Genomic DNA, 25427 nt, shown 5'->3' on the forward strand with positions numbered 1-25427 from the left:
TCTCTGTCATGGACATCACTGACCATCTACCCCATTTCTATTCCTTTTACTTGAAATACTTGAAACCAGTTATATTAAAGTGTAACAAAGAAAGTAATGGAACTGTGACTCTGGTTGGAGGGGTGGGAGTGGGTGTGGTTTGCTAGCATGGAAGAACACACGTCAAGAGATTCAGATGCATACGGGTAGACATCCAAGTGGGTAGAATAGACAAAGGAATTGGGTCTTTGGGACCGTTTTTTGGGTTTGTGTTCAGGGTTTTTTCCTGCCCTTAAGAAGGACTTAACATTGTTTTATTGCAAGCAGCTCTGTCAGAAACCTAAATTAACTGATTAGCATCAAAGAGGGTTCAAGTAAAACAAAGAGGTATGTTTCAAAACTAAAGAAAGACTATTCTTTAACTCTTAAAATGGTTGTAAAAGCAAGAGGAATAATTACCAGTAAAAATAAAAGTAGTTCATGTTAACCAATGAATACATGCATCTATTAAGGCACCTTTGGACCAGGTAGTGCAGGTGGCATGCGGATGTCTTGAACTAATGAAACAAGAATTGATTGTCAACAGTTTTCAACTTAAAAAGAAATGTATTATCTTCACAACAATTAACAGAAAAATAAGGCATATTCAACACTTTCAAAAGAATCTCACTTCATTATTCGAGATTGTACATCAACAGTGTCTACGGAATATACATTGGCAAACTAGCAAAATTGATAAGGTTTTTCAAGCACACTGCATTTTCTGAATTTTTTAAATAAAAACAATTGTTTAATACATCTTTTTAATACAAATGTACATCTTAAGATGCTTCTTGTACGTAGGTCATCAGCAAAAGGATCTGTTTAAATCTGCCATTTTTAAATGCTTATTGCAAAAGCGGTTGGCCGTTTTAAAAGTTAGCATCGCAAATTGAAATCATACCTTTAAGCAAATTCAACATGGAATCGTTGGTTTGTTTAATCCCCCCGTCTGACAGTAAAAGTAACATAACACACCCGTGACAAAACGCAGAACCACACATTAGAGGAGACATCTTTCTGCAGAATGCAACATGGACATCCCTTTTGATTAAAAACATGTCAAAAAGTAGGATTGTTTCAATGCCTCATTTTCATTAAGATGTAAGTAAAACTCAAACGTCGTGATGTTTGCAGCAATGCTATTTAGGGTCTAATTCATGGAATTTTTTGCACCGTGCAAAGTGACTTTGCACTGCAAAAATACACTTTGCACTGTTCCATGAATCAGGCTGTTAATGTCTTAGGTGAAATGATTGTGCCGTGTGCTTATAGGTAAATGCATTAACCAATGTGCTATTAGATGTGGTTGGTGAACGCAACCAGGGTACTCAGACTTTTGGGAATGCCAACTTTAATAAAAAACGTTATTTGATAGCATTTTCATTTAATTATATTTTAAATAGAGCAAAATACAAACAGTGGGGAGCTGCTACACTTTACAAAAGAATTATTAAAGAATGGGGTGGTCATATTCTGAATTACTAAGGCGCAGTGGGCTCAAATCAGTACCAGAAGTGAGAAGGGGGGCTTTGGATGGTAGCTGCGGCAGGGTGTTTATGTAGCCTGTGTCTGGGAAGTGGATTTAGGGAGGTGGAAGTCATTCTCATAACCACAAACTTAATCTTGATGTGTTGCGCCAGTGCATTCAAGAAGCCTGAATGCTTTTTATATATTTGATGTATTCAGAAGGTTATTTCATAATAAAGGTTAGCTAGCTAAACCAAACATTGAATCCCATTCAACTGGATCACCATAATTTCATTTACTTTAACTTCATGTACTTAAGGTTTAATTTGATATTCTGAAATATGAGCAGTTTTGATGATTTTCGGAAGCGGCTTTCGTAGCTCTGCAGCATTCAGTGCGTTCAGTGCAGCTTGACGATCCTGGAAAGACTTGTAGGTCCATTCCTCGAACTAGGACTGAAGCTCTGTTTTTGCTTTTGCTCCGCGGTTTGGTGTCACCTTTGGGGGCGGGTGGCGTGTGAACAGCGGGCCTGCCAGAGAGCCAGAGGCCCCCCTCTCCTCTGCCTTTATTACTCCGCTGCAACAGAAGAAACTCGCTGTGATTGCCGCGAGGTGGAGAAGGCGAGGGGCAGGCGAGGTGAAGGTCTAATGGTGAGGTCTAACGAACTCTGAGATAAGCGTGTTTATTGATTGGTCTCCATTCATATGTAATTCGAAACAAGCTCATACCTGGGGGCACCCTATTTGATAGAGTTTAACGTGTGGGAAGTAGCTCGATTGGTGCAAGTGGGAGACTGCTGGGGAAACAGCCTTTGATCCCCCCGACACACCATAAGTCCCTAAGTCCCAAAGTTACTTCCAAAGTTACTTGCAATAGAAAGTAATGTTGGAACGTGTGCTCTTTCAGCAATCGCTCCCGCTGCAGAATGGGGTCGCGATATGGGATAACCACCATCTGATACCTCTGAGGAACCAGGAAGTGGGGACAGACTTGGGGAGCCCGGAGCCAATAGGTACTTTGGCAGCGCTGGTGTCTCCGGCTGGGAGCACCAAGGTTCAGAAAAGAAGTGAACCAATGGAGAACTGCACAATAGGTTCAAATGTACCTATAAATGTTATTGTTGGAATCAGGTGCTGCACAACAGGGCCACTGGACTTGCAGGGCAGTGAAATGGAGCCTATGTGTGGGGAGCTTCGCCCAGGAGTGCCTCGTTCATTAAGATGTGCGTGCCAAGAAGGTGCATGTGGGGCGGCGTACCCTGATCCCACAAAGGAGGGGACGATTTGTGAAAGGGGTATGTTGGGTACTGGCCTCTTGGCAAAGGGGAAAGAGGCAGTAGAAGTTATCGGACTAAATAACGCAACCACACCACAAGATATGACGGCAAACAAAAATTGTATGACCGGGACCCATGGCAATGAGAGCGGGCCTGGCACTGGAACTTTAGAGTATATAAAGCCAACGTATGTTCAGGATGGCGAGGGTACAGGTAGGCCATTAGCCTATACAGAGCCTGTAGGAGATACAGGGCCTACAAGATCATACTCGCCGTACCGTCAAGAAACTGAACTAAATAGCAGTAACAGGATGGAGGTTGCACCTGCAACTAGTACCCCCATGGGTGAAGGGAGGGGGGAAGCAAAACATTTGCAGAAAAAGAATGTAGAGAGGCGAATCAAGTTAAGATAATGGGAACTGCAGATAAGCCCCCTGCTGACAAGCGACCAGCGCCAGGGAGCATTGAAAAAGATTAAAGAAACTTAAAAGAAAAGAGACTGAAATTACAGACAGATCAAAGCGAACAGCCCGAGGGCAAAGCCCAGACGGTTTGGGCAAAGCTTGGTTGGTGGCAGAATAATGGCACCAATAACTTCACTCTGGGTACCTCTTCACATAACAACCAAAGAAGTGCCGCATTGGAGAAGAACATTTGGAAACCGGCTTCTCTGGCTTTCAGTGGAGAGATAAGTGGGAGGCATTTCCCCTTTAACTCCAATCGTCCGAAAGCGGTGAAAAGGATCGCTTAGATGGAGCATTGCTCCAGTCATAGGCTGGAGGCTGAAATATCAGATGAGCTGCTATTGGAAACCTTGGAAATAATGACAAACGAGGCTCAGAATACTCTTGATGAGAGCATTAGGCATAGCTATGTGGACAGAGAGATGTCACATCCTGGGGAACGCAAACCCCAGAAGGGGATGAGGAGCTAGACATAAAGAGGAGGAAAAGTCACTTGATGAAAGATGTCACCTCCATGACTGAGGCACCAAAAGAGGACCAGAGGGATCTGTCAGATCGACCAAATATTGCAGCTGCCTTGGAAGAAAAGGAATTTCATTTGGTGGTAACGTTAACAGTGATCATGTCACCATTTATGAAACTATATGAGAGACTAGATGAAACTCTCAAAGATCACTCCACATTGCTAGCGATGGCCAATTCTAAATTTACGTTTGTGGAGGGCTTCATCACGGCGATTCAGAAAAACCTAGACAATAGCTTGGCTCGGGTGACCCAACTATTGCATGACATTTTGGATCCAATCATAATGGAGAAAACAGAAAGAAGATTGTCAAGATCATCATTTGGACAGGGCCCTCCCCGCCCTGAAGAAGATAAAAGAGCTGACCCCATAATGGAAAGTAATGCTAGTATGGCTCCCATGAGCCGGCGCAATCAAAGGCTGGTTGCTGCCAGGCCGAAATGAGGATGGAATTGAGAAGTACCCAGACACCCAAAAGAAAGGCAATGTAGATCAGAGGATAGAAGAAATTCAGCAGCGTTTGCATAAGGGGCAGGAAGAAGAAGAAGGATTGCCAAGGGCCAGGCCAATAAATGAGAAGGCAAGCTCGTCCAATAAGAGGCTGCAGGGAGACGACTTGGACAGAGGGGGGGGGGGTGAAAATAATGCCGTACTGGTGAAGGGGAAGAAGGGACATGCCCAAATGCAAATACTCAAGTATGAAAAATTTGCAAAAGTTTTGTAAAAAACATCCAAGACCCCAAATCGTCCAGCGATGTAACGAGGATAGGAAAGGGATACGAAAGTAAATGAAACAGGCCTGAGGAACAAGGTGATTGATAAAAAGACAGAGCCGACGAAGAAATAAAAAAAAACATTTTGGACTAAACTGAAATCTAATAGCAGTCAGTCTTTTTTTAAAAAATCTTTCGGTTCCGAGTCTGGCAATAGGAGCGCCAGGAGGAAAAACTAATAAGGGGACAAAAACAACGAATCTGGAGAAACCTATAAGGGATACCAGTATGGTGCAGGAAGAGATCAGTATAGTAGTCTTGCAGATATCAGTACAGTAGTCTCGGATGAAGGTGACCTGATAAATCTTTCGACCTATAGTGTCTCAGATGAAGAGAGCAGTCAGCTGGAGGATAGTCCAGCATCCAAATATTCTACCAGGTACGAAGATTCGGAAGCGGAGACCTCTGCCAAAGATGAGGATAGTGCGAATGACCAGGAAGGTAATGCCAGTTCTAAAATTTAATTGCTAAGAAAAAGTGAGAAGAATAAAGGTAAAATGGAACTACCACAATCGCAAGGGGTTCGTCTTGAGAAACAGGCAGCAATACAAGAACCGGCGCGAAAGAAGCTCCAGACCAGAAAGCCAAAAATTAAAACAACTGAAGATAGGAAAATGGCAGCTAATAAAATTCTGTTTGTAGATAAAGCCTCAGAAAACGAAGAAGGCTTGAAGAAAGCACAGCCAAGGATAAAGGTGTCCCTAATTTTACCACCTAAAAAAAAAGTAACGGATGGAGAGAAGCGAGGAGGTGCAGAAAAAAATTATCTCAATAAGAAGAACAACTTAACACTCTACTTAGAGAGAATGCTTTATCAGGACGATGGACTAATAACGAACAGAGCAAATGTGATAAGGCTGTTCCACCATGTAGAAACTCTAAGTTTAGTGTCAACTAAGACCTGAGATTGGTAGAGTTCCCAGATAAAAAGAGCAGTTGCTGGAGGAAGCACACCATCTGAGACCCATGGGGTTTGACCTGAGAGAAAGTAAAGAGGAAGAGATCAGTAAGTTAATGGAAGGGAAAACAGAAAGAGGAGAAGATGAACAAAAAACAAAATTTGCTGGAAATGGGCTAAAAGAAGGAAGTCTAAGAGGAGAAAGTTTAATAATGACGGGCCTTCATAATTCAGCACCCAACAGAGATGAGGAAAATTGGATATGGCTGACTGGTTTGTTGGCAGAGAAAATGCAGAAACAATAGCATCCAATACCAAAAACAAAAACGGAATGGTCCACCCTGAGCTGGAACACAAGAGGTTCTTCTAACTATTTCAAGCGAGCCAAGAGATAATTTCAGAAACAGACATACTGTGTTTCCATGGAGTATGGCTGCAAGAAACTCCTATAATGGCGGGGTATTGGGTGGTTTTAAATCCTGCTTTTAAAAACCAGCTGGGGCGCCCGATGAGTGGATTAATGGTGGCAATACAAAATGAGCTAGAGTGGACATTAGTATATAGCCAACACCCAACGTGATCGTGCAGCTGTTAGCAAAAGGCCGCCAGAATGAACCAGTAGAAAAGGGTAGAACCCTTATAATAGTGAACATTTACTGGAATCCGGCAGATGCAAGAACGAAGAATATGCCAGATGATGTGGTGCGTCTGATCGATGAAGAAAGAGTAAAGTGGAGAAATACGCTCATAAAATATTGTTGGCGACCTAAACTGCTCATGTCTTGATAGTGATAACAAACCAATTTTGGAAGAACACATCTCATCATCCAATAAAGTAAAAAGGGGAATTACCAGGAGGCAGGCTCTACAATCTAGAGGCTGTGTTATCCTGAATGGGATAATGAAAGGTGATATATCGGGGAAAACAACTTGGAAGGGAACCGTGACTTCAAGATCTTGGATTACTTCAGCATTTCCTCAAACATGAGCGGGATTATTGACAGCATGGAGGTTCATGAAACCAAGAAGAGTGATAATTACCAACTAAGAATGGTTTGTAATAATATAAATAAAGAGGCACCAGTGATATTTAAAGAAAATGTGAGGATAAATCCCAGCCGAAATAGACTTAACATCAGACAAAATGCATTACCAAGGTTGACTGAAAAATTAAGGGATTTAATTGAATCAGCCACAGAGGGTATAGATAAGAAAAACATAAACTATACTCCGTTATTTCAAGAATTTAGAACAGAACAGAGAGTGGGTGACCGGATGCCATCGATGTCACACAAACATGCATACGACATTTAGATTGTGGAAAAGAAGAAGCTCTTACAAAAAGAAATAACGCGTGTAAAACAGAGCAATTCAAAAAATAAAACTGAGGTAATACACAAATTAAAACAAAGATACCAAAATTGGCTAAAGGTACATAAAAAGACAATGACAAACCAAGATGCACAGCGCATGTTAGAAAACATAAAAGCCTAGAACACCACGGCAATATGGGCTACAATAAATCGAATGGATGCCCCACAAGATGCTCTGATGGCTAACCCAATTTCGGCAACGTCTTCGGTCAAATATTATACAAATACCCAAGGGAGGAGGAGATACCCCAAAGTGAACACACAGATCTGGTACAGCCGGTTTACCTCAATACGGAAACCAAGCTATTGGACTTGGAAATTTCAACAATTGAAGAGCTAATAACGAGGCTGAAGAACTCCACAGGCCCGGATGGGCTGACGATGTGCAGCTGAAACAAAACCCAGAACTATGGGCAATTTTTCTATACCATCTATATAGAGGGATACTGACAACGGCACAAATTCCTCTGACATGGAAGACGGCGGTAGTTGTCCCGATTTTCAAAAAGGGACTTAGAACGGACCCGGGCAACTACCGACCAATTGCACTGCTCGATGTGGCCAAAAAAATCTTTGGGTCAATCTTGTTAAAAGCTTTGTCACAATGGAGTGAGAGAACGGGTCATCAAGATAAATGGCAGGCGGGGTTTGTAAAAGGTATTGGCACCTCTGCTAACATCTTTATATTAAACCTCTTAAAAGCAAAAGCAGTACAGAGCAAAGTTTTAAAAAGTCTATATAGCATTTATAGACTTGTCGAAAGCCTTTAACTCAATTAAAAGATCGCTACTATGGGAAAACCTTGAGGCATGGAGGTGTCTGAAGATTATCCTAAACAACATCAAAGGCCTGCATAAAGACACTTCAATCAAAGTTAAACTGGATAATATAGGGCATATCTCCGAATCAATCCCAATAAACATTGGGGTTAAACAAGGATGCCTGTTGGCTCCAGTGCTTTACAACCTATTTACATCAGACATGGATAATGCCTTCCTACAAATTTGTTGTTTTCCTTCAAAGTTGGCTGACACTGATATCTGAAGACTACTTTATGCCGACGATATTGTCATTTTGGACCAGACCCCAATAGGGTTACAGAGACAGCTTGATGCCCTGGAAATGTACCTTGACTCAAACCATCTAATAATCAATACAGAGAAATCGTAGATTATGGTTTTTGGTGAACAAGAGAGGCAAAGAGAGCCAACATGGTATTTCAAAGGCCAAATGATAAAAGCAGTTAAATCTTGCATATACCTGGGAGTTAACATCAATACAATCAGCGTTGAAAAATCTGGCGGCATTAGAAAAACACATACTAAACAAATACTGTGGGTTCTCGCTGATACCTTTAATCGCTTTTTATAGATTGAAAGTGGCCCCAATTTTAACCTATGGGGCTGAAACATCTTTTATGTTGGAGGAGAACATTTGGCCAAAACTGGAAGGTATTTTTTGGCGTACTGTGCTGAGCCTGCCAAAAAGTACATCAATTGCCATATTGAGAAGAGAACTGGCGTTAACATCGCTAAAAGCAATTGCCAGTTGTAAATTACTATCCTTCTATAGGAAATGTATAGAAGAAAGTCCGAAAGGAGCCTTGCAGATGTTGAAAAAGGCAATGAAGGATCCAAAAGAAAAACTTCTCAAGGAATGGCAAATCATATGCCAGCTAACAGTGACAGATTTAAATGAATCAGAAGAAACATTGGTCCGGGAGCCAGGGAAGATCAAGAAAAAATGATATATTAATGATTGGATAAACACGCGGGAAGAGATTTATAAATATAAACATCAAGAGGATTTCTGGTTGGGGGTACGTAAATTGAATGAAATACCTAAGTACATGCAAATCTTCCCAAACTGGTTTCTGAGAATGCAATATATGAGATTCCGGCTAAACATTATATCTCCATCCAGATGGTCAGAAGGAGGAAAGGACAACCAAAATGCCAGCGGATGCAGATTGTGTCAACAAAGTAATGAGGCAGATTCATTAAAACATCTAGTAATCAACAGCTGTGTGTTGAATAAGGAAAGAATTCAAGAAATGGGACCCTTTATAATAAAGTATGGATCACGGTCAGCAAACGCATGGTGGTTGATTCTAATTGAAGCAACTAAAACCCACATCATACAGGCACTGGCATAATTACTGTTAGCAATTTCTGCGAAATTGGAAGCATCTGGAGCGAGGGATCAGGAAGAAGAATAGGTTATAACTACTCTAAAAACCTAGGAAAGAGACCGACCGTTAAACAATATGAGATCAAAAGAAGTGCTATGAAGAATTTGGATCCAATTCAACAGAACAAGAGAAATGGTACGCGTCTGTCAATGTTGATGCGCGTTTTAGGACACATTTTCTTTTTTTTCTAAGATTTTTGTTTAGTTTTAATACATTTTAATACATTTAAAATTTTAATCCTGTATAACGTGCACACATTTCGACTAAAGGTTTTCAATGTTGTAAACCATTTTAAGTCATAATAAATAAAAAAAATACATCAGGGTCGTGCAGGAGGATGCTGCTGTGTTCTTACCACAGCCTCAAAGGCATGCTTGTGTATCTGCAAATGTTCTTAATGTGCCTGATAGCAGAAGAGTTTATTCAGCTCATGAGGTAGTAGTGCCTGGGCTTGGCGTCCGTTGGGGTGCAGCATGCTGTAGAGGTGTTTCAATTGTGAGCGTAGCATACCCCATGGATAATGCCCAGAGATGTGCACCAGCTGTCGTGCTGCAAGGATCTCGTTGAATGCACGTGTGGAAGAGGGTGGTACTGACGCAATCTTAGGACACGCAGAGTTTGTTTATTGCTTATTGGCTACAGAGCATTGTCACTGGTTTTGCAACTAGTGAGAGATGGCAACTGTTGGGTTGGTGACGCAATCTGATTTGTCCTGGTGAGAGATGGCAACTGTTGGGTTGGTGATACAATCTGATTTGTCCTGGTGAGAGATGGCAACTGTTGGGTTGGTGATGTAATCTGATTTTTAAGTGCAAGGAATCGTTGATTGACCGAAGATACAAAGATATCCTTAAGTACCAGAAACCCTTGAATGGATGACAGTATTAACTGCAAGGAACCTTTGATTGGCCAATGATAACTTTAAGTGCTACGAACCACTGAATGGTTTTTTCATTGAAGTGCCAGAAACCATTGAATAGATAATAGTATTTGCCTAAGAGATATTAAGTGCTACAAACCCCTGAATGGCTGATTCACTCATGTACCAGAAACCATTAATTAGACAATTAAATCCTTAAGTGCCAGACATTTAAAAAGCCAGGTTTGAAGGGCTCACTGGCATGTGAGGTAGTCTTGAAAATGTGGAACCAAAAGGAATGTGACTTCCGGAGCTTGATGGTTTGATCTAAAATTGAATCCATATCCAGATATGATCACTAGAACCAAGGAACTTAAGCAGACACAATGAATTGGTTATACACTGTGCAGATTGCACTGTAGGGTTGATGCCCTAGATTGCCTGTCAAGCAATGCATGAGGTTTAGAAGTAATTTGGCAGATGACCATTACTCAAAGAAGCACATTTAGTGCCAGTGAGATATGGTAACAATCGTTGAGATGGCAAAAGAGCCAGCCTGATGGGTCCTGGACATGTGCACATTTGCAGTGCAGGGGAGGGCCGTCATACAGGCATTGAAGTAGAATTTCTGCCATTATGGGCTGAATACTTTCAGGTAAGCCCAAGAAGAGAAGAATTCACGTCACCATCAGCAGGTCAAAGGTAGACTTGACCAGCAAGAAGCATAGCATCTAGGATGACACCTATATGTTCAACTACCTTTTGGGCTTCTGTAGGTTGAAGGGTGAGTACTCCACTTAGTCTAGCACAGGGGGTGCAAATTAGGGGTCATTTGCTACTGGTCATAACCTCGGTTTTGGAGACATTCTTTACAGGTCACTAAGAGTCGCTGAGGCATCAACTTCAAGTAGGCAGCAATTGCTGCCATTTGATTGAGGCGTTTATGATGCATTTGGTGTCATTTGCATGGCTGCATTGGGTGATTCCAAAGGATTTAATCCAGAAGAGAAGATAGCTCATGTAGAGCTTGAACAGAAGTCGGGCCCTTTCCATGGGAAACTCCCAAGGTGTTAGGACACTTACCTGGCCTTCTCGCCGCATCCGTTCCCGGACGTGGCGGTTCTACCCCTGTTACCAGCTTGGGAAGCGTGGCTGTGGGCAGCGGGTCGGCGCTCGCTTGCGTACGCAAGCCCCGCGGGTAACCAGAAACGGGCAGGCAAGCTTGTGTTCCAAGCCTCGTTCCGGTGCCCGCTCGGCCATCGCGCATGCGCTGTCCCGCTAGCGGTCCACGCCTCGCTTTCGTGCTGGACGCTGTAAATAGCGTCCAGCCCTCTACTGTTCGCGTCTTAACGCGGTTTGTCCCCACTTACCGTTGCTTGGTGCCCGCATTCAGTTCCCTGCTCCTTGGTTCCTGTTTCCTTTTCCCGGCTACGGGCTGCCTTACTCCTGTTACCCGCCAGTTCCTCTCCCTTCCCTGGGTCCAATTCCTTTGGGATTAGCTCCCTTGGCTCCGTGGCTCTTAGGAGGTTGGGGGGGATTCCCATCTTGGCCTTCTCCCTCTCTTTGGGTCTCCCTGTTCCTGGGTCCATTCTCTCTTCCTGACCTCCTTGTTTGCCTTGAACCTTTTGTCACTGTGGCTCTGGGTGCCAGCCCTCCGGATTATCAACTGCCTTGGTGGATCGTGCTGAAGACCTCTCGTCCTCCAGTTGTGGCATTCTACCGGACCGCTCCAGCTCAACCTAGTCACCTCCCTGTCAGTGCTTGCACTGTCCCGACGTCACTGTAATCCACAGGGAGGTGAGCCAGTGGCGTTGGGAGGTGATTCCAATCCATCCCTGTTCCATTAGGGTTGGGTCGGGGTCGCTTCCTAGCGTTGCGATATCTACATTCGGTTTGGAGACTACCAGCCTGGCGTCACCAGTGAGACCAGCAACCGAAACCCCAGGTACGCAGCGCCCCAGAGACGCACAGCTTAACACAAGTAGGTTTTAGGGAAGGGTGGAGATATAATCCAGAGGAGATACTATCGAAAACAGGGCCTTGAATCCGCACATGGGACAGTCACACTGTCAAAGACTGTGGAGCGGTCCAAAAAGGTGAGAACATTTGGTCTGTTGATGTCTTCCTGATTTTTAAGTTATCTCAGCTTGTGATGACTGCTGGATCAGTGCTCCAGTTTAGGTGGACGTTTGTTTGGACATTGTCAAGAAATGTATTGGCTTCAGAGTGGTCCAATTGCTGAAGGTAAGACAATTGTGAGAAGGCATCTGTTGATTACAGGTTGGTTTTCAGATTTGAGAATGGCCCTCTTAGATGGTGGCATGATGAATGAGATTTTCAGTTCAGCTGGAAAAGTTCCAGTTTGGATGAGGTGTCCAGGAATGGAAGTGCAACATCTGCTGCCATTCTGAAATGCAGAATTTGCTGGAAGAGGAAGGTGGATAGAAGCCTGTAGAGGAGCCCGACTTCAAAATAATGGCGAGTAGGTTGTAAAGATGTTGAGAAATGGAGGGGAAAGAGAATACTTTGTGTGAATTGCTAGCGATTGGTTGTGGCAGGAGAAGGAGAAAGACAAAGCAGGTGGGAATGAATTGGAGGTTTGCAGCAAAGTGGGCACCAAAGTCTCATGATTTCTTCTCAGGGTGACCTGTAACAGAGGTACACAGAGATTGCAGTAAAGTGCCAGCTATAGGGTTCCTCAACTCAGACATAAGATTCACCAGCTCCTTGAAATGGCATTGGGTAGTGACTACATGGCTAGAGTAAGGCACATTCTAGGCTTTTTGAGTGGCTTCTTGACAATGTCTGTGCTGCGAGGAGTAATTCAGTAAAATTGGCAGGGTCCAATACAATGAATGATGTAAGTTTGAAAGACATGTTGGAGGCTTTGAGGGTATTCAGCTTTTGATTGCACCATCAGGCTTTCTCCTTTTTCCTGGAAGGGAAGAACTGTTCAAGGCGGGCCAGTGTCTCAACAGTGTAATAGAGATAGTGGTGGAAGGCAAATAAGCAGGTAAATTGTGAGAAAAGGTAGAAGTGGAATGTGCGCATGGACTCTCGCGTAGCCTCAAAATGGGCATTTTAAGGGGTTTGGTAGCATGGAGGCAGACGGAAGAGGGAACATGGTTTAGGCTTAAAAGGAAGGCAGTGAGCTCCCAGGAGATGAATGGGGAGAACCCTCCAAGTGACTATGGGGGCATGAGAATTGAATTGTATGTCCAGCTGAATGGATGTACCCCTTACAACGTGGTTCTAGATGAGGTTTTCCATATTAGTAGTCTGATATCTGGCTATGGGAGAGACACATTTGTGGAACTCAGTGTTGCAATCCCAGCGATGCTCAGTCTATGGTGGTCGAGAATGATGGAGGCAACAGAGCCACGGGAGGTGTCTCCGGAGACATGCTGCTAGGTCCAATGTGGGAAACTGTAAGTGAATAAGGAGGATTGAGAGCTACTTGAATTGACCTTGCACTTCAGTAGTCGGGATTCTCAGCCCAGAGCTCGGAAGGAGAAGACCAGGATGTTTCAATTAAACACCATGGTTATTCCTATATTTTGTAGCATTGATGAATCTTCTGTGGATGCTTGCAACAGTATCATCGACTACCCATGTCTCAGTGATAAAAAAAATAAGATGGGACGAGTGTTCAGAATTAGGTAATGAATGGGAATGCTGTTTTTTATTTGGAGTACATATTGATGGGGAGGTTGCGGATGGTGGGAATGTTCTCAGTGATAGAGAGATAGATGGTGAGAAAGTAGAAGGTGTTCAGGGTGCTGTGTGATGGAAAAAGGTAAAGGCGGGGCTCAGATATGATATGATATGATAGGTTATTTATAACGCGCTTAATACCCAGAGGTTTCTAAGCGCGGACCCGGGAATCGAACCCATGTTGCTCCGTGTCATCTTGCTTCCAAGGCAAGCATGTTGCCGTTGAGCTATCCTCCCAAGACATAAGACAGGTTTGTTCCAGAGAGGCGTGAAATGACGTCTGGCCACAACCTGCTGGGAGTAGAAGTGGAATCATTATGTGGCCCTCCAGAAGCTTTGGACTTCACCTCCCATGATCCCAATCCAGCGAAGTCAATTTTGAAGGATCATGGGAGTCGTGGACCAAACCATTTGCAGGGCCACACATTGAGTAGCCATGATCTAGGAGGCTATAACATAGGACTATGACATGTTCCAGCATAGGAGTAGAAGAAGAGCTGAAAACACATGAAGATTTGTGTGGAGCTATTCCAAACGGGCAGCTGCATATGGTGCCAAAGCTGGGAAACAGCGAGTGTTAGCAGTGAGGAGGCATTAGGATGATAAATGCTAGTAGTTGGTGGGTTTGAAAAAGGGGCAACTCTGGGTATGAAAGGATGCACAGAGTTTTTTTGTAACACCTGAGGCTGTCACCAGATATGTAAAATCGCTCCGGCTGGCTGTCTACTTATTGACACATATGAGAAGAGACCCCCTTGCCAAGGGCTTGCTGGGCAGTGCTTGTGTACGAAAAGCTGAATCTAATCCTTCAAATCTGGTACGAATCTCAGCGTGCCCTAGAAGGTTGCAAGTACTACATAATATGTTTGTAGGTTTCCCTCGGGATCTTGAATGTAATGCACGATCGTCTCGTATGCTAATTAACATCATAGAACCCACACCTCGTCTCTCTCTGCAGTCAAACATGAAACTCAAAACATGAAACTCAAAACATGAAACATGCAGGTTGTGTCTGTGTTTTGATCCAGATATACATGCAACATTTAAAAACATGGTACCACTGAGGGGTTTGTAAGGGGGGGGGGCCTGTTGCAAGTGGTGGTGCACGATATTGATTGGTGTGCACGGATGGAGTGTAAAAGTCGTGGCCTCTGTTAGCAAATGCTTAGTAGTGGAATAGAGTGTTACTGGCATGTTTATCTAACACACATTTCCTTCCACAGATGGACTTTTTATTGAAGTATAGGTTGCGTAGTCAGTATTGCTAGAGTTGGTATGTGGAAACTAAAGTAGAGTTTCTCTGCACTGATGTTTTTCTCCACAGGTGGGACTTTTATAATGCAGAATAAATGAGAGTATGGTTATGTTAAAGTGTATATGTGCCGATGGTTAAGCAAAGTTAATCGTTGTTGTGCTTAGAAACTTTACAATAGTTGTCATGACAATATGAGGATTTTAGCAGAGTTATTGATGTTGATGTGTTTTGAAGTGGGGTTCTCCCAAAAAGGAGCTTGATGTACTGAGGAATACTTTCAACATGGGATCAATTGGGGTAATGGAGTCACTGAGTAAGGAAGTAGATACTCGAGTATCAGGAATACTCAGCCTAGTTGGAGGTGGTATGTGTTGAGGGACATACCGGTTTGCGATTGAAGGGTGTGAGGGAGTTGTGTGTGTGTTCTATTGGGGGACTTTGGAGTTAAGATTTGGATGAGAGGTATGGGTGCCTCTATGTTTGTAAACTGTAGTAATGGTTTTCAGTAGTTGGATGCCTCTTCTTCACTTAGTAGAAAGAGGAAGGGACATTGGTTGTAATTGTGTCACACAGCGGTGTGGATGTTCATGGAATATAGGAAGTGGTTAGCAGAATGTTCTTAGTTTGGGAGATGATGCAGGTGTGTCAAACTTGTGGGTGTTTGTGTGTGTGTGTGTGTGTGTGTGTGCTGTATAGAACTCACATGCTTGAGCTAACTGGTTATCTTTTTGTTATCTCTAAGGAGGGGAGATTTGTAAGGATCTGGTCTTATCCTGCATCCTAATGGAATCTGGAGTATCATGATTGACAATGGAATGTTACTGGTTAGAATGTTTATGTGTGACTGGTGTTCTCTTGAGGGAGTTGAGACATGCAGCCTGAGAGAGAGGATGCCGGTGCTTGTCTATGAGATCTGCACTTTACCATCTAAAGAATAATGACTCTAGAAACTGGATGTAATGCTTGGAAACTGATTAAAGAAGTTACTCATTCACACCTTGATGTCAGAGTCATTTTGCTAAAACACAGAACACCACAGGGGTCTTTACCGATTCTATCACGTAAGAGTCAAATTTTAAAACGGCTAGATATTGAAAACTGTTTTTGTTCCAAAGGAGCAAAATAAGGTAGCACCTTCCCAAGTCCAAGTGCTAAGTTCCTTTATTAAACGTCTACTGTTTTGCTGTATAGCCATTAACAGCATTCATCAGGACTGAAACATCTATAGTGAGGCTGGGAGGCTGACCTGTTGTGTAACCCTCCAATCACCAATCCTATTGGTCAAACACAGAATTCAGAAAGAAGAGAGATAGGGCCTCATTACGACCCAGGCGGTAAGTTACCGCCTGGGTCGTACCTTTACCACCATGGCGTAAACTACGTTTACGCCATGGTGGTTGGCGGACTTACCGCCCCATTCCGAGGTCGGGGAGGCGGTAAGTCCCCAATCCCCATTTACCCTTCCCCATTCCCATTTTTGCCCCATAGGGCATAATGGGAGTGGGGAAGGCGTTAATTACGCCACCGTAAATTACGGTGGCGTAATTAACAACATGGTCCCTTAGTGCCATGGATTTTAACACCTGCTAAAAGCAGGTGTTAAATCCGCCATGGCGCTAAGGGACCTCGGAATCAGGCGGTAAGGGTCGGCGCTGTTTACGCTGCCGTAAACCCCTTACCGCCTGGGTCGTAATGAGGCCCATAGTGTTTATGGAAATACAAATGCACTCATTTCTTTTTATGCCTGCAGACACTTCGGTGCAGGCATCAATAACTGATATTGATCCACATGAGATCTGAAACAGGCAAAATGAACACAGTATTGGGGCTCATTGCGAGTTTGGCGCTGCAGGAAAAAGTGAAGGTAATACTGTTTACCTCAATTTTGACTGCACCGCCAAACTACAAGATTGCCAGTATTACCTCTGTCGGTATTACTGGATGTAATACCAGCAAAATTCCCCAATTGAGTCCTATGGACTCCTTTAAAAGGGGATTAACACTGGCAAAACGCCACTTATAATCAGTTGTTATTACCGCTGAGGTAACAGCTCCAGTGGGAATGCCACCTGACCAAATGGCAGTATTGGTAATTTCATTTGCTGGTATTCTGGCAGATTTACCACCAGAATACCGGGAAACTTGTAATGAGCCTCAATGTGTCATCTTTCTGTATTACCACGCCATGAGTCCTCCTATTACAATTAAACACAAGGTATAACACTTGCCTGTGATTAGGTGCTGAGAAAAGTCTCTATTAAAGTAAATCTTTCATCTCGCCTATTCAGGATGTATCCCAGCAGGCCTAAAAACAAATAAGTGATGTTTGTACTGCCATAACAGCTATATCTCTTATTTCTAAATTTAGTGTTTGACCAAGAGGATGGGACATTGGAGGGTAACACAAACTAGCTTCTCAGCCGCACTACAGAATTTTCGGAGGACTTCTGTTAATGGCAAGATAACAGAAACCACTAGACGTTTAATAGAATGCAGAACTTGGACTTGCAGAGGTGCTGACTCGTTTGGTTCCTGTGGGACAAAAACAGGTTTTGTAAATCTAGCCTTATTAAAAATTGGACGCTGAGGTGATGGAACCAGTAAGGAATACTTACCCCTCAGCCTGAGCGTGCTTTCAAATGTTACATCTTGTGTCTGGCTGAAAACACAGATCAAACCTGCATGTTTCCTGTTTGAGTTTCATGTTTGACTGCACAGAGAGACACGGATTGAGGCTACTTTTATGTCAAGCAATGTCAGAATTAATTGGAGTTACCAGAGGAAGTGATGACTATAAATTGTAATGACTTGAAGAAATAAATATGGGGAAACGATTGGTTAAGTACCATTGAAGACATAAGGACATAGGTTAGTGTATCTGAATTTCATAGTGAACTCTATTTCATTTTGTTGGGGAAGATGCATCATGTTGACTAGTGAACCTTTCAAAATGTACATGATCACATTATGAAATGCTTTTGATGGCAAACCTAGTTCTGTAATCTGCTGGTTGAATACATCTTGCAGCTGGTACTCAAGCAATGACTGAACCTATACTCCTTGAGATTCTGTATCATCACCCAGTTGCTTTATACCAGGTACCCTGAAAGTGAGATTACCACAAACTACAATATTCTACCTAGTTTGGTGAATTCTCTGCCTGCTATGCACTCCACTCTGCTTAGTCTTTCTTTCGTCTTACATAATGAATACAGAAAGCAAATTAAATGTTTTTACAAAATAGTGATCAATAGTTCCATCAAGTCTGTACATCCACAGATCTACTGTAGTTAGCCTCTAGAGCTCGCTTTGCTCTATGGTTGTATTATATATTACCACCTGCAAGAGACAGCTGGCCAAACAGTTTTCAGAGACTTTTTATCATATCTATTTATTTGTGTCCATTCATGTAGCTAACCTTTTACATTTTACAGACACTCACCTATGGCTCGCAAAGTCTTTTCGCCCACTCGCACAAACAAGTAGATTTTATGAACGGCGATTAGCATTTACAAGAGATGTTTGAAACTTTTATATAACATTTACTTTGTTTGCCATAAATGTCAAATAAAAGTTTCACTGTGCATGGCTGGCCTCTGTGTGGCAGCAGTGTGCCAAAAATTAAGTGGGTTTGTAGTGACATGCACCATTTTACAGAAATCACATTTTAAATGTGTTGTCCTCCGTTTTTATGGGTCAAGTGCATTTCTCTTAGGTTCAATAGGTAAACTAAGTTACCCGACCTGCTGGTCTAGCTGAAGTTTAAAGAATTTGCAAGGCCTGACGCCTCTCACTAATGTCTTATTTCGTACGTAAAACTGCTGTATTGTTGATCATTTCATGTCTTGGGTACAAATAACGTCTGGTGACATTAACAATATTAGTACACAATTGCTAATCAAATGGGTCAGTTTGCTAATCACAAATATTTTGATTAGCAAACTCTGCTAATCAATTTTTTAAAACTAATGTATGACTTGTACTAAAAAAGAAACATGTCATCTGATCCTAGAATGCCCAATCTTACTTATTTTGTGCCATCATTTCTTTGGTACTCTTGTCAAGGATTTAAGACTATTAACAATTGAGGAAGCATGGTTTAAAATATTGGCTAGTCTGTCAAATGCTTGCAGGTTTGCGGCAATCCGTTTATTAATGAAAATATTTCCTGGCCACTCTGCTTGATGGAAAGTGTTATTTTTGGACCTTATTTAAATACTTTTTTACCTTTGCTCTTTTACCTTTTTATACTGTAGTAATTTCTCTTTTTACTTTTAAACTGTTTTTGTGAAAATCTCACATGTTGATCTACATTAAAAAATGTTTTTTTTTTTAAATCTAGCCTTTTTAAAATTGGACACCGAGATGATGGAACCAGTAAGGAATAGTATCCCTTCAGCTGTAGCATGGTTTTAACTGTTACATCTTGTGTCTGGTTGAAAACACAGATCAAACCTGTATGTTTCCTGTTTTAGTTTCATGTTTCAGAGCACAGAGAGACATGGATTGAGGGCTCTATGATATTAATTAACATATTAGGCGATAGTGCATTCAATTCAAGATCCCCAGGGAAACCCACATACAGTATTTGTTGTCAGTCACCACAGCACCGCACCATTCTAGGGCACGCTCAGATTCTTCCTAGATGCAGCTTTACCAACACAAGCACCTCCCCGCAGGCCATAACCAGGGGGATATATATATATGTAGAGATTAATAGAATTGGGAGAAGGGGGAAGAGCGACTAGGGAATGGGGAAATGGTGAGTGCTGGCAAAGCATATGAAGGAAACAAAATAATGGAATGCTTGCAGTAATAACAGGATTGAGAGCAAGGAAAGTCGGTATGGTATCCCAGGAAAGGTGCTCTGCTCAGTTATGTTACATTATATTAAACTCCTTTGTAAAGCACACAAACACCCAGTGGCAACTTGGCGCGAACTCCGAGAAAGAGGCAGCAATGGGAGGTTAAACAGGTGAGTTTTAAGAAGACGCCTGAATAATAAATAATTTGCTGTGGCCCTAAGTGCAGAAGGAAGATTATTTTGAAGTGGAGCTGCGGCAATAAAGAAGTTATAAGAGATAGATGGAGAGGGATAACAGGAAGTAGACCCCTCTTCACCCCGCTTGGTGGGAAAAAATGGGCAAACAGTCTATTTTCTGCCCTGCAGAGTTACTACCATTGGATGGAAATTAGGTATCCAGGAGGTATAGGGGTGCATTACCTTCATAATCCCACAACGTAGCCAGTGTTGGGGTGTAATAAAGGTAACCCCAGAAAAACAAATGCAAAGTTAAAATCTGTTGAGGAAGGTCTTCATTTCGGTGATGTTTCAAATCTCAGCTCTCAGCCATAACACTAACGGGAATCGGAGGGCTCTCTGTGGGGGGTATTTAAAGCACAAAGAGCTTGCTAGATGGCTGCACCAACCGTTTAATGGCCACTACTCCCAACCAGTAACAAAATGGCCACTACTCCCAACCAGTAACAAAGGCTAGCTCTAGACAGTAATGGCAACTACTCCCAACCATTAACAAAGGCTAGCTGTAGGCAGTAATGGCAACTACTCCCAACCAGTAACAAAGGCTAGCTCTAGGCAGTAATGGCAACTACTCCAAACCAGTAACAAAGACTAGCTCTAGGCAGTAATGGCAACTACTCCAAACCAGTAACAAAGGCTAACTCTAGGCAGTAATGGCCACTACTGCCAGCCAGTAACAAAGGCTAGCTGTGGGCAGTAAAAACAATTGATAGCACACATTCCATACTGCCCATTTGTGTAGTGGGGCCATGGAAGTTACGTTATATTATCTTGCATTTGTATAGCGCCTCCTGCCATAGTTTATGGCGTCAAATTTCTTTTGTGTGTCAGAGGCAAAGGAGGAGTATGATGGAACATTCATTAGAGGTAAGAAGGAGCCAAGTCGGGTCGATAATTGGGATGAGGGCATAGGATAGATAAGGTGCTCAGGAAGGCATGATAAGGAAAATGTGGAGATGTTATGTGTACAATTGGACCACATTTATCATGTAGTGTCACTGAATAAGCTATACCTACAGAAACCAAATGGCTTAGAGAATGTACTACGTATAGCTACGCATCTGAACATTTCAAAAAATGGCAACGATGATACTTTAAGGTTTCATTGATTCCTCAACTATGTCAATAGTCAAATCTTTAAAGGTACTTAAAGGCACTTCCAATTCTTAATGTTAGAAGAATTGAATAACTGGGGCCAGATTACAGAAGTTGTGGGCTGCGTCTACCACAGTGCACGGCTTTTGTAGTGCATGTACGGCTGTCCTCAGGGGAGCAAAGGTTGCCAGCGCGCACACATGCGCAGTTGTCCCAGCAGTGCAAGGCAGACTTATCAACATTCCCGTCATCCACGCGCACAATCTTTCATGTGTCAGTAAGAACATGCAATACTCAATGTGCATGTGCTAGAATGCGCACACACGATGGGAGAGCTTACAGATCTCCTCTACATTGAGCTGATTGGGCAACTGCATGTGAGTGCATATAAGTGCACTTTTGTGGCATTACTGGTGCTTCTGTAATCTGACCCCAGGTTTTAAAATCATGCTTTATTCAATTTTATAAATATGTCTGAAATATTGATTCGACAAAGCAAAGCATTTTTCTCACTAGAGACAATTGCAAAGCACACATTGAAAGTCATTTTTATAAAAGTGCATAAATTAAAGGGAAGTGAACGTTTACATTTACACTTACGTGCAAAAAAGGTCCCTTCCATGCAATTTCCTTCATTTGCACTATAAAGTAAAAACGCACGGCAAGCAACATTTACGATGGATTCCTATGGAGCCCCCTGCTTTTCACAGGTGTAAACCAATGCATTACAACAAGCATCAAGATAAGATGCTGGAGGTAATGCATGCCGGTTTGTATGGCAGAGCGTATGGGGATAGCAGATGTGCTCATTTGACAGTGTACGCCTGCACCACCATTCAGATCAATGTACAACTGGTGGAATGTAAAAAGCACGTGTAGCAATGTTATGCATGCATTGTGCATCACAGCAGAAGGGAGAACTTAGCCCCCTTTTCTTGCAAATTGACAGGTAAATTCAGTGCTTAGGTCCAATCTGAGACCAAACAAAAAAATGTCCAAACTTTAAACGGAGAGAAATACAGTGGCTGTGGCATAAGGTGCCCAATATGTTGTTTTTGTTTATACAATAGCTCATTTGCCAACTATGATTAATCTAATGAAAGCATTATTTACACGATGGATCAAATTTTGGAAACAACTTAGAAAAGGTACATATAAGATTTGAGCCTGCAAACCTCTTATTTGCACAGACCAGGCAGCTAACTGCACACAAATGCAGCCGCTGCCAAGCGGGGGTCCGGGAATCTCAGATCACTGTTAAGAAATAGCAAATGGCCAGCCTTAAAATCGGAACCATTCATGACCCTGAAGTATATTTGAAGTCATGTAATGAATCACTGAAGGCCCAGCTAGAGGACTTGATTTCTGTAAAAAGCCAGACATTCCATTATGTAATTTCATGGTGGCTAGGAGGTCATATCTTCATATGCCTAAAAACATGGAAATTGGAATTTGATAGCATATAAGAACTGCAACGCCGATCTCGTCTGCTCATGCCCCTGCCAACCTTTGACACACATGTCCTGCTTCTATGCAAGAGGGCTGAATGGACTACAGGGGCTAGGCAGGTCACTGGTGTCATTTAGCGGTAGCAAGAGTCCTTGCTGCTACCGCTGTGCTGCTGCTTGCAAGCCCTACACACTCTTATGCAACTCCTGTGGTTTAACCGGTTTCACTGCTGATCTTTCAACAACCAAAAAAGGACTTCCTTCAGTAGCTTGTTATCGATCACTGTTTATCAACATGACATAGCTTCTGGATTTCTACAAATAACGACAAAAGCATACAATCGTTCATCAATGAGGGGCAGTCACAGGTCATGTGATGTCACGTCCTGTGATGTCGCGCAGGGGTGTAAAGACGGGCTGTTTCTTCTAACCTCCAAGAACGTTGGTAGAATGATATCATTGATGTTTCTGGAACCTAGATTAAACTTAACTTTTCAACTTTTGGTATATGGTGCAGTCATTAAAATAAGACAGAGTCATTGGGAGTGCAGTCATTAAAAAACATCCATTCTGATTAATTAATGTTCCTATTCAACGCTGAGAAGTCACTGTACAAGTTTAGGTCAAACCATAAAGAAGCTTTACCAGTGTAGGAATTAATCTATTGTATGATGTGGGCAGTCCCTGGCGGTTGGTTTGGCTTTGTTTATTCATTGTAGAGTACTCCGTAGTGGTGTGGCAGTAGGTCGCAGCATGTTGCAATGCCCTCCAGCAATAATATACCAAACCACATCCACCGGCAATTGCCGGAGGCTACGTATTTGACACTATACTTGCACACCCAGCAAAGGCAGCCCCGATCCAATACTCATCAGAGTAAACCCAGTGTTGCTTTTTCCAATGAGCCCCTGATCTGGCCATATCCCACCACGGAGCCTGCACCGCTAGCGCTTCCTTGTACAGTGTTTGACCAATGTCCCTGACCCCTAAAAGGGAAGACAAAATAGGACTAATCCATGTATCCAGTATCACACACAAAACAAAAAGTTCCGACAGCCGTCCAGCGGTGCATCCCTCTTGAACCCATGTCCCTTTCCTTCTCTGCTCCCTGTAGACAAATGTACCAGGATCAGCCGTAGTGTTTGGCACGCCGGGCCGGCGTGGTTTCTCTTCCCCTCATGCATTCAGGGCCAGGTTACGGAAAAACCGGAAGATCTGCCACCAAACGTGATTCCTCTCTTGCTGCACCTGTAGAGAAAACACATACATATATGTCAAAACAAACATATGAAACATCTATTACGTTGCAGAGGCATTTTATCTTACAGTGTAACAGGGACTAATTTCCCTCTTAATTGAGCAACATTCAGAAAACTGTGCACAAATCGTGTAGAGGAGAGCGAGGGGTTCCTGAACTTGCCCCATCAAATTAACCAATGGGCTTTGACAAGGCGTGCACCTCTTTATTTAGTCGACTTATAGCAAACCTCCTAAATAAATTGCCTATGGGAGAGCGCTTATCACTTACGATTGGAACAGCACCTTTTTCGGGGGATGAACCGCCACTACTTCCCCAGAGGCCAAAAGGACTGCGTCTGCGCGTGAACCCTTTAGAATAGTATTCATAAGGGGGTGACCTGAAAATCGTCATTCCGAACGAATGAGATTGTAGTATTTGCGCACCGCAGTGCACAGCTGAAACATTATTTTTTTAATTCCCCAATTAGGACAGGGAAATGCTCTAGGTATTTGGGTTTACCATGCCATGCAGTTCAACTCCACACACCCTTTCAGAACGGCTGCTTCATGTTCTCCACTAAAAGTGGCATGTCGGTGCTGTGTGCTGTGTTTCAAGGACTTTCTCCTCATGCAACAATCGAATGTACGCCTGTAATCCCCGCTGCTGTGCGGTGCGCCTTTGCCTCCCAAAGGGTGACTCGTGCTCAATAAACACACACATTATACAATAAAAGTAATAACATGAAATCGGACGGCGCACACTGGAGCGCAGCTCGACAAAGCCTCCAGTCTACCTTGGACAGCGATACTGTTGTTAAATCGAAGTAGAGTGAAACTTGGAGTGACAGCCTTACAAACAGTGCAGGTTGCACGCGAGCAGTAAAGCGGTATTAGTTGAGGGTACAGGAGATTTTATCTCAACCTCACACAAACAAACACATAACGCAGTGATATGATTCAAATTGGGGACTCAGAACCTGACGTGGCAAATTAAAGAAATGTACTTGCTTCATGGACTGAAGTTGCTTAATGGAGGCCATGAAACATGGGCAGGCCAGAGCTTTACTGGTAAGAGTACTGGAGGCTAGTTAACTCTTTGGGGACAGCGCAGCAACTCGAGTCGAGTAATCAAATCGAAAATGGTCTGGATTTGGCTCTGCTTGTAGATCAGTGAGCTGTAAAGAAACAGGTTCGCCGATCGATACCTCTAAGGTACTTTACTCTAGCTGCCTCCAGTGTGCACAGAGGGGACCTGTCCAGGGCTACAGAAAGAAACCTGTCCAATAGGGAGGGGAAAATGAATGATTCTCTGATCACCAAAAAAGGACGTCTACAGTACTGCAAAGGGGAAGCAGGAGAGCTCCCGAACATGCCCCTAACTAGAGAAGGGAAAACGGTAGGGATCCTGAATTTTTATCTGCAATCAGCACATTTCAGACAAGGTGGTAAAGGCTGGAACAAGGGGCAAAAGCAAAATAACGGAGTCTTAGTGGAGTGGATGCAAGTCCCAAAATGGGATACAATTGGTACCAGCCAGCCCAGGAACTCAGAGATGGTGCACTGAATGGACAATAACTGTCAACACGAGAAGCAGCAGGGGTGAGATCAGAAAGGGAGAGGACAAACGTGGATCTTGGCTACTCCAAAGGGTGAGCGCAAGACAGTGCTTAGGAATGGGGGAACCCAGGAGGGTCCACAGAAGGGGACAGGCAGACACGAGGACCAGCGGGAGCCAAGGTACAGGGAAGAGGGTGTATTTGAAAGGGGACAGTGGTAATAATAACTTTTTT

The 25427-nt window shown here is 43.0% G+C and overlaps 1 protein-coding gene across 1 annotated transcript in view; it reads right to left on the bottom strand.

Moving 5' to 3' along the window:
* Positions 1 to 565: 565 nt before the first annotated feature.
* The window catches only part of BMF (Bcl2 modifying factor), a 336416-nt gene continuing 311554 nt past the window's right edge, over positions 566 to 25427 (bottom strand). Inside the window, exon 4 of the mRNA XM_069637515.1 lies at positions 566 to 23646. Within this exon, the coding sequence (XP_069493616.1) occupies positions 23575 to 23646 (72 nt within the window). The 3' untranslated portion in view covers positions 566 to 23574. The remainder of the gene's footprint in view (positions 23647 to 25427) is intronic.

This window comes from Ambystoma mexicanum, chromosome 14, assembly GCF_040938575.1.
Source record: "Ambystoma mexicanum isolate Mex_15411 chromosome 14, UKY_AmexF1_1, whole genome shotgun sequence".
Lineage (NCBI taxonomy): Eukaryota > Metazoa > Chordata > Amphibia > Caudata > Ambystomatidae > Ambystoma > Ambystoma mexicanum.